Consider the following 14,549-nt stretch of genomic DNA (forward strand, 5'->3'; position numbering starts at 1 on the left):
TCTGTTGTATTTCTGCGGAGTCTGTTGTTGTTTCTCTTTCATTTCTTGTTTTGTTTATTTGAGCTTTCTCTCTTTTTTTCTTTGTAAGTCTGGCTAGGGGTTCCTCAATTTTATTTATCTTCTCAAAGAACCAGTTCTTTGTTTAATTGATCCTTTCTACTGCCTTTTTTGTTTCAATAGCATTTATTTCTGTTCTGATTTTTATTATTTCTCTCCTTCTGCTGACTTTGGACTTTGTTCTTCTTTCTCTAATTCAGTTAGGTGTAGTTTAAGATTGCTTATTTGGGATTTTTCTTGTTTGTTAAGAGATGTCTGTATTGTGCTGAATTTTCCTCTTAATACAGCTTTTGCTGTATCCCATATGAGTTGGTATGGCATATTATCATTTTCATTTGTCTCCAGGTATTTTTTGATTTCTTTAATTTCTTCAATGATCCATTGCTTGTTCAATAGCATATTGTTTAGTCTCCGCATCTTTGTGCCTTTCTCAGCTTTTTTCTTGTAATTAATTTCTAGCTTTATAGCATTATGATTGGAGAAGATGCTTGTTATTATTTCAATTTTTTTTAATTTGTAGAGGCTTGCCTTGTTTCCCAACATATGGTCTATCCTTGAGAATGTTCCATGTGTGCTTGAGAAGAATGTGTATTCTGCTGTTTTGGCATGAGGTGTTCTATGTATGTCTATGAAGTCCATCTGGTTTAGCTTTTCATTTAATTCCACTGTTTCGTTGTTGATTTTCTGTCTGGATGATCTGTCCATTGATGTGAGTGGGGTGTTGAGGTCCCCTAGTATCATTGTGTTATTTTTGATATCTTCTTTTAGGTTTGTTAATAGTTGTGTTATGAACTTTGGTGCTCCTGTGTTGGGTGCATAGATATTTATAAGCGTTATTTCTTCCTGATGAAGTGTCCCTTTGATCATTATATATTGTCCCTCTATGTCTGTCTTTACCTGCTGTATCTTGAAGTTTGTTTTGTCTGATATGAGTATTGCGACACCTGCTTTCTTTTGTTTTCTCTTAGCTTGGAATATTGTCTTCCACCTCTTCACTCTGAGCCTGCATTTGTCCTGAGAACTGAGGTGTGTTTACTGGAGGCAACAAATTGGTGGATCTTGTTCTTTACTCCATTTTGCCATTCTGTGTCTTTTTATTGGAGAGTTCAATCCGTTTACATTGAGGGTGATTATTGATGCATGTGGACTTAATGCTGTCATTCTGTCGCTCGTTTTCCAGTTTTCCTGTGTGTTCTTTGTTTCTTGTCCTGTGTGTTTTAGACTACCCATCGACTTCTGCAATTTCTCATGCTGGGTTTCGTAGGTTTTTCCTTATTTATGTTTTGTGTCTCTGTTCTGTTTTTTAGTTTAGTGGTTACCCTGAAGTTTGTGTTCAGAAACTCGTGCATAACATAGTCCATTTTCTGGTTGTCTCTTACTACCTTAGCCTAAACTGATTCAGTCCCTTTCCTCCTCCCCTCCTAAATATTTATTTTCATCTCTTATTCCAACTTGTGTTGTGAGTTTGTGGTTAGAGTGATAAGATTGACTTTACTTTGGTGATTTCCTTCCCTTTATCCTAATGCTATAGTTGAATATTTGCTGTCCTATTCTGATTCTATCTGTCTCCCTACTCTCTGTTTTGTGACCCTTTTCTCCCTTTTTTTCTTTTTCAGGTATGAGAGCCTTCTTGAGGATTTCTTGTTGTGGAGGACTTTTGGTTACAAAGTCCCTTAGCTTTTGTTTGTCTGGAAAAGATTTAATTTCTCCCTCATATCTGAAGGATATTTTTGCTGGCTAGAGTACTCTTGGCTGAAGATTTTTATCCTCTACAGTGTTGAATATGTCATTCCAGTGTCTCCTACCTTGTAAGGTTTCTGTAGAGAAATCCGCTGGAAGTCTGATAGGGGTTCCTTTGTAGGTTATTTTCTTCTGTCTTGCTGCCCTGAGTATTCTTTCTTTGTCATTCATTTTTGCCAGTTTTACTCCTATATTCCTTGCAGTAGGTCTTTTTACATTGACACATCTAGGAGATCCGAAAGCTTCCTCCACACACACTTCTCGCTCAATCCCTAGATTTGGGAAGTTCTCTGCTATTATGTTGTTGCGCACACTTTCTGCTCCCTTTTCCTTTTCCACGCCCTCAGAAATTCTGATTATTCTTAAGTTGCATTTTTCTCATTGAGTCCACTATTTCTCAGAGGTTTTTTTCAGTTTTTTAATTCTTACTTCTCTTTCTTCCTCTGTCTGGAGCCATTCAGCCTGTCTATCTTCGATTATGCTGATTTGCTCCTCTATGGTATCTACACGGGCATTCAGGGAATCCATATTCTGTTTTATCTGATCCATTGTATTTTCTATCTCTAGTATTTCTGGTTAATTCTTCTTTATAGTTTCTATCTCTTTTGTGAAATAACTCCAGAACTCGTTGATTTGTTTCTCTGTTTCCCTTTACCTCATTGAGTTTTTTGATGTTAGCTCTTCTGAATTCATTGTCACTTAGTTTACCCATTTCCAAGTCTTCAGGACTTAATTGTGTGTTTTTATTGTCTTCCTTCTGATCTGGAGCTTTTATAAATTGCCGGATGGTAGAGGAGCGGTTTTTGCACATGATTCTATTATTCGGTTGCAGTTACAGCCTGTCGCCACTAGAAGGAGGTCGAGAGCCTTGTGTTCTGAGCCTTCCACCTTCAGCCACTATGGTAGCGCACCGTGCGGGTTGGGGGAGGAGGGGCACTTTCTCTCACATGCAGACCTGGAGTCTAATCAGCTCTCACTCTCTGGTCTCCCGGAGCCCTGGCTTGATGGGGTTCCCCCATGCAAAAGCTTTCCCCCGTTAGAGAGTTTCTGCTGCATGGGTGGTGGGAGTTCAGGACGATCCTGCGGTCACCTGGCCCCTCCCCCACTCCTTCCTTCACCGGTGGCAGCCATCCCAGTCTCTAGGGGAGGGAGTGAAGTTCTCTCTTACCCTGTTCCAGCTCCTCTGAGTGCCGCTCCAGCCTCTCCGCCCTCTTTTGTTTGGCTGCTGTGGGTCTCTGATGATTTCTGTGTTATTAGGATTTTTTTTTGGTTGGAAAGCAGTTGCTCATTTTGGTTGTAATTTGGAAGGGAGGGAGTCCCGGGTGAGCTAACTCTGCCATGTTGCTGATGTCACTCCTAAAGGTCTTGATTTTAAACACCATTGATCATTAAAAAGTGTGTAGAGTAAGTGTTCACAACGTCTGGTATTTGTCCCCCGTGACATTTGAAGTGACATACTTCTAGAGTGGTGAACAACAGTAGAAAAATAGAAAATTTGGAGCTATAGCTTCTGTGGGACTGAAAGGAGGAACTTAGTCTGAAGAAAGAAACTTCTGTTTCAGAAGTGGAATAGGTGATTATACTATTTAGGAATGCAGAAGGAGATATAGAATTTCTCTTCCTTTTCCTGGGTTATGCTCCCTGGGTCTTGTTCTTCTATTGGACACAGCTTCATAGCTTCTTTCACTCTGCTCTTTACTTCTCCCTACTTTGAATCAACAGAAAAATTTTAAACATGTAAAGATTTTGTCATGACATTAAAGGAATTTTTAGAGAGAAACATCACCATAATTTTACTTCCATTATGCATCTAATTTAATTTTTGCTGGTCTTCTGGACTTGGTCCATATTCAGTCTTAGGTTTTGTCTTCATGTCCATGTCTAATTTTCATAGTGCTTTTATAAATTTCCTTGAGTTGGGATATTATAATTTTATCCTTCCTCTTTTTAGACGTTAGGATTATGTCCAATTGATGCTTTGCTTTCATCCCCTTCTACATTTCCTTCTAGAGCCCTCATCAGTAGACTTCTTCAGTAGCTTCCTAGCTGATCTCCTTCTTGTTTCCTTTCTCTCTGAGCTATCCTGTTCACTAGTGTTTCTAAATAAGTTTTGGGCAGGCCCCTTGCCTAAGTAAAAGACTTTAATGGCTGTAGGATAAAGTTCAAATTTCTCAGTATATCATTCGAGCTCTTCACAACTCTGTTTGCTCCCATTTATACCCATAGTTCTAGCCATGCTGTACGGCAAAGAGCCTCACATCTTGTTATTTCCTGTTGCTATAATTTTGCCTTCTCTTCTCTCTGCTGGGAGGGTTATTCCTTCTCTGAATTTTCACATTCGATTTATGCTTTCTCAACTCTCATAGGCTCTTAGTGGTCCTTTGCCTGTGTCTCCAGGATCCCTTATACGTCCCTTTTAATATAATGCTTATCACCTAGTATTGAAATTTATCTTGTAGGGCTGTTTCCCCTACCAAACTTGAATTCATCCCTGCTTTAGCCATCTTGTTCTGAGCAGCATCTTGTGTCCTACAAATAGTTCATATTAATAAGTGCTTGGAGAATGAGTTTCAACTGTTTTATTTTCTTAGGTTGAATTCCTAGGAGAAAGACGCTTCAGATTTTATTGTCTATTTCTCCCTCCTGAAAAGCTTCATCATAATTATGCTTTAATCCCCTTGACTCTAGGCAGGTGATGGATAGGTTCTTAAATTATGGCGCTTTTGAGAGGTTTGATTATTACTGGCATATGAAATCTTATTAGAGTGACTAAATGAGGGATTCGCTCATCATTTGTGAATTAGTGTAGGTTGAGTTTTGCTGTGTTAAGTACTGGATAGCATGATAAAGATGTATTTCTTACTTATGGTTCATGCCTAAAACTAGTGGGTGTGGTGATCTGCCTGTTAGAGTGCCCTTAGGGACCCTGGAGGATTAGATTTGTCTCAGAACTTGCTTCCATATTGCTGAGGCAGGAAAAAGAAATGTAGCAAATCTCTTAATGGCTTTTAATGCTTTTCCCCAGAATGAACTGTCATATCTCCTCACGTTTCATGAATCAAGGCAAGGCAAGACTCATGGTCACATGTGTATTCAGAGGAGGTGAGAAAGAGTGGTTTTACCATGTGCCCAAAAGAAGAGGGGAGTCTTTGTCAACAGCCCTAATGTCTATTACAGTTCCTGAAAGCTTGCCTTGAGCTTAATCTATTTGTAGTCCAGGATATACCCTGGAAGTTGTTTTTATAAAAGTCATTCACAGTCGATACTCAGATTCTAGATAATCCAAATGTTCTACTGAAAAACAGTATTTCAACTATTTATTGATTAACATAATAGCATCAACTGTGCTAAATTTCCAGAATTTGCTAATTACACTGGTTATGTAAGAGAATTCCCTTGTTCTTAAGAACAAGAAGCATGATGTCTGCAACTTAACCTAAAATGTTCGACAATAATAGTATGTATGTGGGGAGGGGTGTGTGTGTGTAGAGACAGAAAAAGAAAGCAAATGTGGCGAAATGTTAACAGTTGGTGAATTTAGGGGAAAGATATATTTTACAGTTCTCTTTAGAATAACATTGAAAAATATATAAAATCACATTTTACAAAAGCCTTTTTTTATAAACATTAGTGTTATTCACGTTTGAGCCATTTTTGCTTTTCATTCTGAGTGATATTTTGAAAGTACTTCTGTTTTCCTGTGAGGCCCATAGAATGCCTGGCTATAATAATCAGTGATCTTTCAAAAACAAAGACTCTGAAGCCCAGACATTAAACTATAAGGCAGTAGGAGTTTTAATTCATGAATGATGCCAGATTTTATTAAAAGCACTTTTTTCCTCGTAGTTGGTGGAGATGTTGGATATGTCTGTCCCTGCAGTTGCTAAGTTGAGGCGTCTTTTAGATAGTCTTCCACGGGAAGCTCTGCCGGACATTCTGACGTCAATCATCCGAACCAGCAACAAAGAGAAGCTGCAGGTACAGTGTTCCCTTCCCGAATGCCGTGTCGCTTTGTCACTTTTTATTTGGACTCAGATACTAAATTCTGACCTTCAGGTAAGAGACAGTGGAGACTCGCAAATGTAGTTAAAATGCTTTTACACTTAAGTTGACTTTTAGTGGTGATCACTTTAAATATTCGTATACTCAAGCAGCTTTTTATTTACATATTCAGTATTAGTAGTTTGTCAATTTGTGGAAAAAGGTAAAGTAGAGAATGACAAAAATGGTAAATATTTAACATAATATAAATACACTTTGTCTCACTATGTTTCAAACATGTGGAGCCATGACCTTTCCCTGCTTCATTAGAATTCTTCATGACTTTTCTTACATAAGCCACAGCTACGATGCATTATCTATGATTTTCACTTTCTATTTCTTTAAAGTGAAATGAGTTTCTAAGACACTTGAAAAATAATTCAGGAGCAGAATCTTAGATTTGCATGTCTTTCCTCAAACTCTGAAAGTTTTCTTGAACAATTATTTTTATAGTATTTTTAAACAATCTGCTTTATTGAATCTTCCTAGAACATGCAAGTTAGTTTTCATTGAAACAAACTCCCTTATTTTGTCAGTTTGTTTAATACCTAAATCCAACAATTGTAATAGCAGGTGCAACGAATACAAGCAGGTTGGGTATAAACACTAGAATTCAGTTCAATTGTTAGGAGCAGAAGAGTGCAGGAGTACCAGAGAGTAACCTGGCTGTGGGCATTAGTATGTTTTACTGAGGGAATGGAGAGATTAGTTACTCAGACACATCAGTAGTGGAGGTTAGTTAAAAGTGCTCCTATTCTCTTATATGTGTAAAAGTTTAATATTTTGAACCTAGAATGTGTTTCAACCTAATATGTAGACACATTCTGGACTTTACAAGAATAATGCCCAGAAAGAGTTGACGTAAAACATGTGTTTTGTTCCTGTTCTTAGAACAATGCACGCAGCTGCATTTTGAAATGAAAACTCAAGTTACTTTATTCTTGTCTTTTTTAGGATTCTGGTATTCGTGTCAAACGACCTTGCTGATGTAATATAGTTAATTTGGTTGTGTTAGCCATTGTGTAGCTGTGAATACTGATAAGGGTTGTCTTTTATTTAACAATTTAAGTTGTGACTCTGGCTGCCTTGTTTTTGGAGCATGTGTTTCTGAGAGAGTGTGGCTCTGCTAATGGACTCTCATTTCCTTAGATTTTAGATGCTGTGAGTCTGGAGGAGCGCTTCAAGATGACCATACCACTGCTTGTCAGACAAATTGAAGGCCTGAAATTGCTTCAGAAAACCAGAAAACACAAGCAAGATGATGATAAGAGGGTAAATATTTCTTTTAACCCATTTCTTCAGGTTCCCAGTTGTGTTTATGTGATGTGAGATTCAATTTTTTGAAGAAAAAAAAATTGAGAGATTAAAGAAAGGAACAAAGAAGAAAAAATTTCATTGTTTGTTACCACTCATGTTACTGATAAAATTTTGAATTTCTGTATGTTTCCTTCTAGTCCTTTCCATGCCTGGATCTTTTATTATTATTATTTTTTAATCCATGGAAACATTTTTCATTGTTTTTGTTTTGATAATCATCGAAAGGGATAATTTGCTAAGCCATTTCTCTTTTTGCCAAACATTGTCTCTTGTTTTCAGTGTTTTAAAATTAGCAAACAACTGCTATAAGTGTCTTTGAGTATAACTTTTTTTTTTACTGTATGTAGTATTAAGAACATACTACAAAATTGTTTCCTAAAAGGACTGTGTCAGTATGTTTTACTGTGATTTGGCTGGTTTTTATTTTTAACTTGTATAAATTCCTATTTTCTTTTTAGTCAAACTGTCAGTCTTTTCCTGTCTTCTAAGCTTAGAGTCTTTTACCTTCAGTGATTTGATAAATACCCACTTTCTTTTTAGTTTTCCTTTAGTTGACTTTTTAAAAAGTATGTACTGTTTACCCCATATGTAATTTGTTTTGCCTTGTTAATGAGGTGAAGATAGCAGTTGAATTTCCATTGTTCAGTAACCCCTCCGTTCCCCGGTGATTTGTGATGCCTTCATTCTCATGCTTTCCATCCATGCAGGTGAGGGGCCTGTCTGAAGTCTACCTTGAGCTGTTGACGTTCCTCTTGTTCCGTATGGGCAGAGTGAACATCAGGAAGTTGTGTTTGATGTGGGCAAGAGTGAAACTGACAGTTCTGAGGGCTCTTGGAGATCCAGAGGCTATGGGAGATGAAGTGAAAGGTTGAGAATAATTGTAAAGAGTTGATGGTCCTCAGCACAGCAGTGATCCTTTAACAAAGGACATGTTCTAGAGAAAGAAGAGCAGAAATGAAGGCTTCTTCCCTGGTGGGACAAAAGAGGGAGCAGTAAAGCAGGCTGAGGAGAATGATGCGAGAGAGGAGTAGCCTGTCTGGGTTCCCTATTCCAGGACATAGTTCTCTTTCAAGGATGCCAGAAATCTGAATTATTTCTGGCTTGAGATGAGATCATTAATTCGGGTATTCATTTGGTGCCTACAGACAAACCCATGCATCCTGTGCATTGGGAGATGCAGAAAACTGCAGCTGCTTAAAAAGAAAATTGTTCACAGTTGCTCCAGAAAATTCTCAAACTATTATTTGGAAATGCAGGAATCAGAGGATAATATTTGGAGTTAGCCTAAAACTGTCACTTTGCCTGTTTCCCTAAGAGTTGAAAAGCGCTCTTGTAGCAGCTAGGGAAAATTGCATGAAACAGTACTTTTGTCTCAACAATGAAATCATTGATATGTCCTTTTAAATCTCACTTAAAAAAAAATTTCAGTTTCAGTTTTTCATACTTCAAAGTGTTTGATTAATTTTGTCTGCTAATGACTGATGTAAGAATAAAAGTTTATATTTAATAGTTGTTTTTATAAAATTACATTTTTATATACTGCTTTATGTTTTTACTTTTTATATTTGAATGTACTAAGTAGGTAACTATGTAGGTTAAAAAAATAAAATCTGAGGCCTTTAAATTAAGTACCAGTATATCATTTTGCTCCAGTAATGGCTGGAGTTGACTCATGATTGAGAATTTCAAAAGAGCACTTAGGTAGTTTTAAAATTTGATAGATCGTGGAGAAAGAGAACAGAAACAAGACCATTGACTTGGCACAGGAGACAGTTGTTGGATTTCAAAGAAAACTTCAAGATGGAGACAAAAGCCAAAGTACAAAGCACAAATTCCTGAAGTAATTGCTGAGGAAGGGGAAGTGGTAGTTAAAGCCACTTGTTGGAAGCACGGAAGATGTCAAGAAGGGAGGTAAATAGTGTGTAGTTGATTGGAAGGGGCCATGGGTAAGATAAAATATTTTGAAAGGAAGAAGACTTTTCTGCATGTTGAAGACAAAGGGAGTAGAGAAATTTTTAATGTAGGAGGAAAAATGGAATTTATTCACTTGCCAAATGATAAGTAGTAATATATATCAAGAAAATATTGGCTGCAGTAGCAACTTAAAGGAAGATAATTCCTAGATGTTTCGTTATTTCTAGTAGCCAGTTTCTTGAATTTTTTTTCTCAAATAGTAGTGTGAGCATATACCAGAGAGTCACGTGCGCCTTATGTTGGTCTGCTTTTTTAGTTCTTCTGCGTCCGTGTGTACATGTGTTTCTTAGCTATCATTCTGAACTTTAGTTTCTAAAGATTTAGACTCTGGCCATGAAAGTATTTATTCAACACCAATTATAACCTTACGTGTAGCTAGGCACTTCATTTTCAATTTAGTTTGACATACTGTTTTACTCTTCTGCTTTCTACTTCAGGTTATAGCAATACGCCCTGTTCGGAGGATTACACACATTCCAGGTACTTTAGAAGATGAGGATGAGGATGAAGATAATGATGACATTGTCATGCTAGAGAAAAAAATACGAACATCCAGTATGCCAGAGCAGGCCCATAAAGTCTGTGTCAAAGAGATAAAAAGGTAAATTGTAGAAGCTATTCATTCATTAGTGTTTTCATTTTGCTTATTAGTGTTAAATATTATTGGTCATGGACACTTGGATCTGCTACTTTGGATCACAAACTGAAACCTGAGCCGTTTGTTTTATATTCTTTGATCGCTCTCCTTTTCTTATATTTAATATAGTCCTGGACCACTCTATTCATCTTGTCTTTCCATTGTCAACTCTTATCTTTCTTGGCTTTCCAAATTTTCAGGTTATGGCTGTGATCTGTGGAATGCTTTTCCCTCTTCATTCTTCAAGCAGAATCTGATTCTTCAAACATTCCTAGTACTCCTGGTTTCATACCACTTTCACTCATCTTTTTCTCAAGTGCTCAGTAGAACTGATACAACTCTCCCACCTATAATGTGCTGTCCAGCGTGATCACTGTTGTAACTGCCTTTTCGTTGTCTTAAAGAATGGACCATACTTTGTTTAGGCAGAATGTTTGTTCAGTTCTGCTGTGTTCTTCACATCTACTGTTTGCTTCTTTAGATTGTAACTCTAGAGGTCGGGGCCTGTCATTTCTCTTTGTACAGGGTAAAGTACAGGGAACCCTTGATGACAGGATATGATATATGGGTTGATTACATTTTTTGGATAATCTCAGGGTTAAACAGAAAACCATTTTTTCCTTTATATACTTGTAACATTATAACTCTCTTGCATTTTCTTTTATTAGTGAACTTATAAAGAACCTAATTGAATTCTCAGTCACTAAAGATTTGACTTTCTGTGGTTCAGTTAGGAACATTAGTAGATATAGTTGAGGCATATTTTAATATTGACTCTGACATCAGTTAATAAATGTAGAACATCTGTTATATAGAGACCATTTTGTTAAGCAGTGTATATCTTGTGGAAGATGCGTTTTTTATTAAATATCTGATGTTAGCTTGCTTTTATGCGTTGACTTTGTCTCTAATACAAAAAATATATAATTATAATTACTGTGTTTTGCGTGGTCAGACAGTTAGATCTTGTTGCAGTAAGTGAATCAATGGGTGATTGTGACTTGAGACTCTCCCTGTGAGATGCTGTACTGACACTGCTCAGGCCATATTTCAAGGGTGAAGGCAGGTAGTGTCCCCACTCCTCCTCCCAGTTTGCAGGCATCTGTACTGACAAAACAAAACAGAACAAACATTAACTGGATTTTTAAAAATGTTTTTAGGTTTGTTTTACCACTGTGCATGATATATCTGACCAAGAAAGGGAGATATACTTGATTTTTTTGTTTTTATAGAATTCTTCTGGGTTTTTTTAACATGTTTGCTATGTATTCTTTTCCCACAGACTCAAAAAAATGCCTCAATCAATGCCAGAATATGCTCTGACTAGAAATTATTTAGAACTTATGGTGGAACTTCCTTGGAACAAAAGTACAACTGGTGAGCCAACAAAATAACACCTTTTTTGCAATCTGATTGCCATTGCCATTCAGAAAGCTCATGCAAATTCTACTGAAATACTCCCCTTTGATTATCTTACTGTTACATCTGTTCTTGATGTAAATTTTTTAGAGACTAAGCTTATATTTCGTAGGTCGTGGTATCAAACTAGAAAAGAAGGTGCTACATCAGAGTGGCTTTTGCTTGATTTTGGAGAAAGTGGAATTTCCTATAAGTGGTGAAATACGTGTTTCTCAATACCCATAGTCAATCAGACAATAAGCTTTTATGTTTATGTACTATTTGTTAGGAACATAAGAAAACTAACACTTTGGGGTAGTTGGCAATAAGCGCCAAATCAGTACTATAGCCAGTAAATCTCATGTTGTCTGAAAGAAATAATTACGTGTCACGAGAGGATAACAGCAGAACAATTTGACCATTTGGAAGTTTGTGTTTTTCCTATTAGAAAGTGTTTAGAGTTTAAATTATTTTTATCCCTCTATCCTTCAGTAGAATTTTTCTATCAACAGCATTTATACCAGTTTTCCTGTATATTTGCTATGCATTTTAGGTTGGGATAAGAAATATTCAACTGTCTTGCATAATTTTCAGAAGCATCTTATTTGCATTTGTTTCTGTTAGTACACACTCTTGTTAAGTTTACATACTAGGTTTATTGCGTTCAACAGAGGATTGTATGTCTAAACTATTATTGGCATTAGAGTGGCTATCTGTTTGACTTTGAAAATTGAACAGATATATTATCCTGGCTAATAAAACACCTACATTTAAAAAAATGCTAGAGATTTTGAAAAATGTTAGCCCTAAAACACACATGCTTGCCTATTAACCTGCAGAGGACCATCCTTTCTGGTATTGAGAATTAAAAAAATTTTTGTTTTGTCTCAAAGAGAGCCTAGAATTAAGCTCTGCTGGGGCAATGTTAAGGTTAAATAGCCCCTTTTCCATTAGTTGTTTTCTATGGGATCATTTAAAACATTTATTAATGTGTATGGCTAGGTACTAAGATGAAATTGACTTAATCATCTCCCTTTTGTTTTGACAACCTTTAGATTTTATTCCTATTACAATTCTTGGGTTCTTGTTTTGGGAAGCAAGTACATTCTAAGTTATGCTAATTTTTCCTTCATGAATGCTTTTAAATTTGCATTCATTCCATTCTCTAGATTTTGGTTTGTTTTTAAGTTTCTCTTTCTGTTTGAATGTTCATATTTTGTTTGCTCTTAAATTCTCAGAATCCATAAATTTTCATCAGTTTAAATAATATTACAGTGGTGAACTATAGAAGGAAATTGTTTAGAAGCAATACCGATAAATTTCTAAATGTATTTTCCACCTTTATTGTGGTATAATGGACATATGGTAAACTGTACATATGTAATGTGTACGTTTGATGAATTTTAACGTAGTGTATGTCTGGGGTACCATCACCATAATTGAGACAATGAACATATCCATCACCTCCACAAGTTTCCGCATGCTCTCTGTAATCCCTCCCGCTCTCCCTTTCCTCCTTGCTTCTCCATCCCCAAGCAACCATTGTAGATTAGTTCATATTTTCTAACATTTTGTATAAATGGAATGATATAGTATGTACTGTTTTTTCTGGTTCTTTCATTCTGTATAATTTTGAGGTCCATCCATATTGCTGCATGTATCAATAATTTGTTTCTCCATTTTCCTGTTGGTGGGCATTAGAGTTGTTTCCACATTTTTGGGTACTGTGTATAAGCTACTATGAACTCTGATGTAAATTTATTTCTTAATTTATTTCATGTTTACATGTCATGACAACATACTGCCTTCTAGTTGAAGGTATTGTACCAAATGAACTGAACCTGAATTTCTTGATTTAATTCTTGATACAAAATTTTCTGGAAACTCTATGGTGAGATGAATGCAAGGGAGCATGTATTCCCATTGAATTAGCCCTTTATTGTCACCTGATGCATTTGAGTTCAGATCTGGGTCTGGACCTAGCTGGGCTGTTGGGAAATCCACTTTGGTTCAGATAGTCTTCTTTTAGCTCAGAACTCTCCAATGACCCCTTGTTAAAAAGTAAAGTTGTTCTAATCTGTGAGATTTGGAGAAGGCCTTTCTCCCTGTGAGTTTAGACCTGGGAAAGAAAGTTAAATTTCAACTTTATATGTGTTCAGCTGCTCCGCTTTCATTTCATCTGCCAAGCTTCCATGTTGGTATATGTTTGGTAGGTATTTGCACCATTGATGGAGACGTGATAGTCTTCAAACCCTGTTATTTTCTCTTTTGACAATAGGGCTATTGCACATTATGAGGGACATCTAGATAATTTGGTAACACCAAGAGTCTTATTTTGAAATTTTGGTATTCTCTTGGTAATGTTTTTCTGTGCTCCAGGATTTACTTTAACTATGACTTAGGAGACATGTGGGATGCATATAATATAATGGCCTGAGAATATTAAAATTGCAGATTTGATTATTTGTTATTAGTAGGCCTAGTAAGTTACTCTCAGCTTCCCCCTCCCCCAACACTTGTCATATTTATAAAGTGAAATTAATTACGAACCAGGAATTTTTACCAGGCTTATACAGTGTAATTGTAGAGATTTGGGAGCAAAATATTTCTTTGAACACAGAGTGCTGACTCCCATTTTACTGAAATAACCAAGAAAATATAAAAATAGGGCAGAGCTGTTATTTTCACAACTAGGGAAGGAGGCCACTCACATCCCAGAAACAGTTTCTGCTGGATGTCTGTTAGCACTAGAGATGCATAGTGCTCATCTACCTATTGTGAAAATACTTCTCATTGTTGAGTATTTCAGTGGATAGCTGAAGATGGGTAAATTGTGGTGTGAGAGGAGTCATATTGAGCTTCCAAACCATTACTGTGTAGAATTAGGTCTAAATAATTGTTGTGAGTATGGTTATAAAACCATAAAAATGTCTTTCCTAATTCTTAAAGGAGAAGCTTACCTCAGTAGCAGAAAGGAAGACAGAGAGCAAAGAGTTGGAGGAAATGGTTGCTAATTTCCCATCTTGAATAGAAGGAGCCAGTAGATGCATTTCAGTCTTCCAATTATAAATAGAGAAATATATGTTTAAGTTTTAAATTTTTCGCATGTAACCACAACTATTTTTCAAAATAGGAAGCATGCATTCTAAATCATTAAAAAGAATAACCAGAGGGGCTGGCCCCATGGCCGTGTGGTTAAGTTCGCTCCGCTGCAGGTGGCCCAGTGTTTCTTTGGTTCGAATCCTGGGCGTGGACATGGCACTGCTCATCAAACCACGCTGAGGCAGCGTCCCACATGCCACAACTAGAAGGACCCACAACTAAGAATATACAGCTATGTACCGGGGGGCTTTGGGGAGAAAAAGAAAAAATAAAATCTTTAAAA

The 14,549-nt window shown here is 36.7% G+C and overlaps 1 protein-coding gene across 4 annotated transcripts in view; it reads left to right on the plus strand.

Moving 5' to 3' along the window:
- LONP2 (lon peptidase 2, peroxisomal) overlaps positions 1 to 14,549 on the plus strand; it is a 135,697-nt gene that overhangs the window by 10,385 nt on the left and 110,763 nt on the right. For all 4 annotated transcript variants that reach the window (XM_023636919.2, XM_070262929.1, XM_070262930.1 and 1 more), the window contains exons 3-6: positions 5,644 to 5,775; positions 6,988 to 7,110; positions 9,567 to 9,730; positions 11,049 to 11,143. In XM_023636919.2, the coding sequence (XP_023492687.1) occupies positions 5,644 to 5,775; positions 6,988 to 7,110; positions 9,567 to 9,730; positions 11,049 to 11,143 (514 nt within the window). The remainder of the gene's footprint in view (positions 1 to 5,643; positions 5,776 to 6,987; positions 7,111 to 9,566; positions 9,731 to 11,048; positions 11,144 to 14,549) is intronic.

The sequence above is a fragment of the Equus caballus genome, chromosome 3 (genome assembly GCF_041296265.1).
Source record: "Equus caballus isolate H_3958 breed thoroughbred chromosome 3, TB-T2T, whole genome shotgun sequence".
NCBI lineage: Eukaryota > Metazoa > Chordata > Mammalia > Perissodactyla > Equidae > Equus > Equus caballus.